General features: G+C 39.9%; 1 protein-coding gene across 7 annotated transcripts in view; it reads left to right on the top strand.

Moving 5' to 3' along the window:
- Positions 1 to 6157, top strand: part of DAB1 (DAB adaptor protein 1) — a 472196-nt gene that overhangs the window by 439764 nt on the left and 26275 nt on the right. For 4 of the 7 annotated variants that reach the window (XM_072419348.1, XM_072419347.1, XM_072419351.1 and 1 more), the window contains one exon: positions 5925 to 5972. The exons of the other annotated variants lie outside the window; for them this stretch is intronic. In XM_072419348.1, coding sequence (XP_072275449.1) covers positions 5925 to 5972 — 48 coding nt within the window. The remainder of the gene's footprint in view (positions 1 to 5924; positions 5973 to 6157) is intronic. 7 annotated transcript variants of the gene reach the window in all.

Genomic DNA, 6157 nt, shown 5'->3' with positions numbered 1-6157 from the left:
TTCCCTTTCTCTTTGTTCTCTTTCTTTTCCTTTCTTCTTTCACTTTTCCTCTGCTTCCACCTTTCCTACACCCTTTACCTCCTTCTCTTTTATTCTTTTTTTTTCTTACCATCCCTTGGCGTTCACTTTCCTTCCTTTTCTCCTTCCATGCTTTACCTTCATTCTTTTTCTCTTCTCCCTTCCTTTTTTTTATTTCTTTCCCTTCTTTTTCCTGTCTTTCTTCTTCACACTTTCTTTCTCCTTATTACTTTCCCTTCATTTCCTTTCTCTTCACACTTTTCCGATACCAATTTTCTTCTTCCATCTCTCCCCTGTCCCCTTACTTTTCCTCGATTTCTTCTCATTTATCCTTTCTTCATTCTATATTTTCTTGTCTTTGCTTAATTCATTCTGTTTGTCTTCACACTCTTCTTTCCTTCTCTTTCCTTCCTTACTGTTTCCGTTCCTTTCTTATAGTTCTTCTTTCTCTTTGTTCTCTTTCCTCTCATTTCTTCTTTCCCTCTTCCTCTTCTTCCACCCTTCCTTTTCCCTTTACCTCCCTCTCCTTTCTTCTTTTTTTCTTGCCATCCTTTGGTGTTCACTTTCCTTCTTTTCTCTTTCCCTGATTTACCTTAATTCTTCCTCTCTCCTCCCTTTTATTGCTTTCTCTTCCTTCCCATTCTTTCTTTCTTTACACTTTCCTTCCCCTATTGTTTTCCTTTAATTTTCTTTCATTCACTCTTTCCTTTTCCCTTCAACCTTTGCTTTACAATTTTACTTTCTCCCTATTCCATCCCTTCCCATTATCTCTTCTCTTCTCATTTATAATTCTTTACTTTCTTGTCTATATTTCATTCCTTTTGTCTTCACACTCCTATTTTCCTTCTCTTCCACATTCTTCCTTTGCCATTTATGTTCCATTCCTTTCTCTTCATTCTCTTTCTTTCCTTTTCTTCATTTCACTTCAACTTCCTTTCTTTCCTGTTCTCTTCCCCATTTTTCTTCTCTTTTCCTTCTCTTTCGTGCTTTTCACATTCTTCCTGTTTCATTTCTCCTCTCATTTCCTCTTCTTCTCATACACGCTCTTTCCTTCTTTGTTTCTTTCTTTCTCTCTCGCTTTCTCTCTTTCTCTCTCTTTCTGTCTCTCTCTCTCTTTCTCTCTCTTTCTCTCTTTCTTTCTCTCTCTTTCTCTCTCTCTTTCTCTCTCTCTCTTTCTCTCTCTTTCTCTCTCTCTCTTTCTCTCTCTCTCTTTCTCTCTCTTTCTTTCTCTCTCTCTCTCTCTTTCTCTCTCTTTCTCTTTCTCTTTCTGTCTCTCTCTCTCTCTTTCTCTCTCTCTCTCTCTCTCTCTTTCTCTCTCTCTTTCTCTTTTTCTCTCTCTCTTTCTCTCTCTCTCTCTCTCTCTCTCTCTTTCTCTCTCTTTCTCTCTCTTTTTCTCTCTTTCTCTCTCTTTCTTTCTTTCTCTCTTTCTCATTTTTTCAATCTTCTCCTTATTGCTACAGTGTAAATGTCAGCTCCCTCCTGCACTGTAGAAAAACTAATACTTGTGAGTTAGGATATATACGACAGAACATTTTCTTCTACCCCTTGAAGTCCATAACTAAATCTTCCATCTCTGAGTGTTAATTATGCAGCGCACCTCCAAAGTCCTATACATCTCCAGACAGCGTTGTCAGCGCAGAGTTTATCGCTACATCAGAATGACGCATCATCCCGGGCCCAGGAGTTATAGGAAGATGTTCACATGACATTAAACAAGCTGACATTTTCCCCCTAACACAGATCTTAATTCTCCAGCAGGAACATATAGGTGTCCCACGTGTTTATTAATGCCTCCGCAGCACCGACTATAATGATGTATCAAGGAATTGTGGGAAAGATTTTATTTGAATATATTTGAATATATTTTACAAAAAAAAGAGCAGAATGTGCAATATCTCTCTCCTGTGCACCAATAAATTGCCTGCAATACTATTTCTCAGGGACATATTTATAAAAAATGGTCAAGTCTGGGAGCTTTCACGTTTCTTGATTTAACTGTATTTCCCACCCGTTGGCTGCCAATCAGCCTCCACATTCATGATGGAGAACAGGACAAATGCCAAAGTTTGCAAGTAGAGATTATGTATATATGTGCTGTTTTACTTGCAAAATAATCTGCATTTCTATCCAGGGATTTACATAGCCCTATCAGCAGCATTGCCAGGTTAGTGACCTTCCTTTTCTCTTCCTCATTTGGGCAAAACGGCCTGGTCACCTCCCCGCCCCCAGCCTGTGATTGGACTGTGAAAGCTCAGCAGTGACATAGTGATGAGTCAGCCTTCTGCTCTTTGCTCTGTCTGACTATTCCTTGGCAGGTCATGTACACTGGAGCAAACCCAATCAGCCCCTGGGGCTTCCTCCCCTCTTCCAAATCCAAATCGTCTAAATGCTTCACTTTATTCAAAAACTGGCCACTGTTAATGGTCTTTTAATTGCTTCAAGTAGTTTTTGCTCTCCTGTAGTAATGCAACTCTTTACAAGTAGGAATGCAATTCCTGAATGTTACAGGTCAAATTGAGGTCAACTGTGGGTCAACTTTACCTATTAATGAACTCTGGATGATCTCAGAAGCATCTTAAACTGATACCATACATACAAGCCTTAAAGATAGTCATTACCATTGGTCCGTGGAACATCCAATTGCCCCATCAAATCAGGAAGGATTTTTTTACCCTGTTGGAGCAAATTTTATTCTGAGTTTTTATGTCTTTCTCTAGATCAACTATGTCCATAGGGTTTTATATCTGGCATATGTTTATTTCCCTAGTGGTTGATGGACTTATGTCTTTTTTCAATCTGATCTACATCCAAAGCTCATTGGACATAGGACTTACACCTACACTTAGTTCTGAATGCTATTGGCTAGTCCCATGACTTCATACATACTTCTTCTTCAGCTCCAGTGACAATGGTTGGCGGCCCTTCCTCTTAGATCAAATGACTGTCATATAATGTGGTGTAAGTGCTCCAGGAGTTCCATGAGCCCAGGCTTTGTACAGACGTTCTCCTATGGGGTGTATAATTGTCAGCCTAGGCTCTACGGAATGGAATGATGCCAACTCTGAAAGAGGACACAATGGGCATCTATGAAAGATGGAGAGGAAAACCCCATGAGATTACATGAAAGAGGTGAAAAATATTTCACAATGGAAAAAGGGGGTTCTATTTTAAAGCTTCTAGAATCTGTGCCACCCACAAGAAAGGCAAAGCACTGATGCCCATGGTCACATGGATGTTTTACCCATCACTAACCTGTTCTGCACCATGTGTTTGTATGGTAGAGACAGGGCTGTGCTTCCTCATATCTGATCCTCCAGCAAGGAGAACAATGAGCAACACAGTAGGAGCACCTCCAAATCTCACTCCAGTTCTGATTGGACTAGAACCAGAAGCAGCAAAGCCTGTGATGATCTCATTCTGCAGACATGAGCTACAGAACAAACACCTTCACATACCAGGAAGTGCATTGCTGAATTTCAGGCACAATTTCCATTTTTATAACACAAATCTTTAGTTTATTAGTTCAGTTTTACTTTCAGATGAATCTTAGTTGTATATATATCAGTAGTCATCATGGTCCCCTAGCTTTCAGCTACATTACAAGTCCCAGCGTGGGCCCCCAGCCTGATCCCAGACCAAGACACGGATTCCCGACGTGCAAATCTTTCCGAAAGATTTCTCTGTTTGTAATTATCTAGTTTATATGTAAAGGAATTCTTATCACATGTAACAGATTTTAATGAGTTTCACTATAATTGCTCTTTATTATAATCCCCAGTTCATTTATAGCGCGGCGACATTTTCCCTCGCACAGTTGGAGGGAAGAGTAATTACTGCATATTATGATGCACGATGTGATATAAATGGATTTCCTTTCTGAGTGAAGAAATTGAAGTTTAAAGACAGGTTGACAGAAATGCGCCGTCTTCTGCAGGTTTTTTATATTTGTAAGAGTACAACGTTAGGTAATTCACAATTTCAGGTGGAGGGATAGGCTGATTGATCCAATGGCTTCTTCCATCTGTCTGGAACACCAAAAGGCAAAAATAATAACTCTGCTGGAATTCTTGTCTTGTATTAAAGGGCCTTCAAGTGGGATGAGCTACTGGTTGCTTAAAGTGGACCTGTCGGTAACTTTTGAGTTTTAACTCCTAAATACCAACCCCGCTTATCCGGAACTCAGATAACCAAAAAAAAGTCAGATAACCGGCACCCAACAGCTCCACTCTCCGAAATGTTCCCGAGCGGAGCCGTAGCATGTTTTCTGCATCCAAGAACACATGCCTCCACTTGGGCTGCGGGTGCAATCAGGAGAGCAGAGCAAAGCTCCGCTGATTACTCCATTCTGTGATTGGCTGAGAAAAGGGAAACCCTGATGAGGCTTGAGCGGTTATCAGGGTTCCCTTTTCTCAGCCATTCAGCAATAGAGGTGAATGGGGACAAGTCTCTCCATTTACCTCTAATGCTGAATGGCTGAGAAACCTCAGTGTAAGAGTAACCTCAGTTAACCGGAAACTACATTAATCTGGAATCGGCCATTCCCCAAGAGTGCCGGAAAACTGACGTTCTACTGTACACTGCAGCAGTGCAAAATCCCCATTTCTTATTATTAAAAAGCTAGATCCTCAATCAGTGTCCCCTGCCAGCCTGTGATTATGTCATCATTCTGCTGCAGGATGGAGGAAGCATTCCATCAGTCTCCTCCCTATCAGTAAGATGTTGAAGTTGTAACTTTGTAGCAAGTCATAAAGTATAGGGGTGCAGATTTGTCCCAGTCAAGGCTTGAGGGGTTGACAGGTGATACTGCTCTGTTAAATTTACTACCTGCATCCAAAATGAAGGAGAGAATTCTGCTATTTGGGTGCATTTGCAATTTTTATGTTATGGATGACTCAGAGGAGGGGTCCAGGTGAGTATTTAATATGGAGTTAGATTGAAAAACAGATACATATCCATTAAGCTAGAAACACAAATTTTAGGGGTTATATACAGTAAGGGTTATTCTTTTCATTTTTAGATGAAGGGAAGGATTGGCTCCTTTCTGATTTATTGTTGTCTGTACTTTCACTTGGGAGATTTACTTCTCCAAAAATAATGATCACCATTGTCATTAAGGAGAATTCCAAAAATATGATTTGTCACAAAAGCAAGTAGTGAGTGAGAAATCCCCCAATGGGAACACACATTCTAGTAATAAGTCTCCAAAATAGGAATGTTTTTCTATTCGGAAAGATTTCCTCTTTGGAAATTTGGAAAGATTTATTTCCTGTTGCAGCTCCAGGGCCTGAAGACGAAGGGAGTGAAAATAAACGTATTATTTAAACATTAGAATTCTCAGAACCCTAAGGCCTTGTATATATATTTGTGCATGCATTACTGATCATGGCACTAAGTTAATACATGCAACATGCATTGGTGTGATGCAATGGTTATTGTGAATGGAACCTCAATGCACGGTGAAGGGCGATGTTTGATGCAGTGTAGTTCTGCATATATATTGCAATAGAAGAATATGTAAAAAATTAGCAACTTTGCACCATGTCATAGAAATTCCCTATAAAAAGAATACTTCTTAAAATAAATATTTTTTTATTATTAATTAAAAAAAAAACTTTTCTTCCTAAACCAAAAATACGTTTTTCCCATCAGAGTTCTACTTGTGACCTTTACATCCTGTGACCTAAAACAGATTTTGAATCGGCTGTGTTACCTAACCCCCAACCGCTGATCCCTGAGTGATAAATAGCCCCCATTATCTGTCATTACCATTAATATTGGCTGTGTCTCCCCCCAGCACTTCCTCCGCCTGTCATAAGATGTATCATTTCCATATTCGTTTGCCCGTTTTCATTATTCCAGATTGTGTTATTCATTTCCCTGCCATCCATCACTCTTTACTGTTACAGAACGGAGACTTAATATCTTTTGATGAGAACCCTTCTGATGTCACCGAGGTAAGCCGGGAAGAGAAATGAAATCACGCTACAATAAAAGAGATCATTACAATCATGGAGCTCATTTAAAGGAGCGTCATCATCAGCTTGATTGTCCTGCTGGGATTTTTTTTTTTGCTAAAATTTTTTATTTTAGTTCCCCTGGGTGCTGCTGGGCCGTCCTGCTGATCCTCTAACTGCTATAC

Source organism: Pyxicephalus adspersus, chromosome 8, assembly GCF_032062135.1.
Source record: "Pyxicephalus adspersus chromosome 8, UCB_Pads_2.0, whole genome shotgun sequence".
NCBI lineage: Eukaryota > Metazoa > Chordata > Amphibia > Anura > Pyxicephalidae > Pyxicephalus > Pyxicephalus adspersus.
This window is presented reverse-complemented; position numbering and strand designations above follow the sequence as displayed.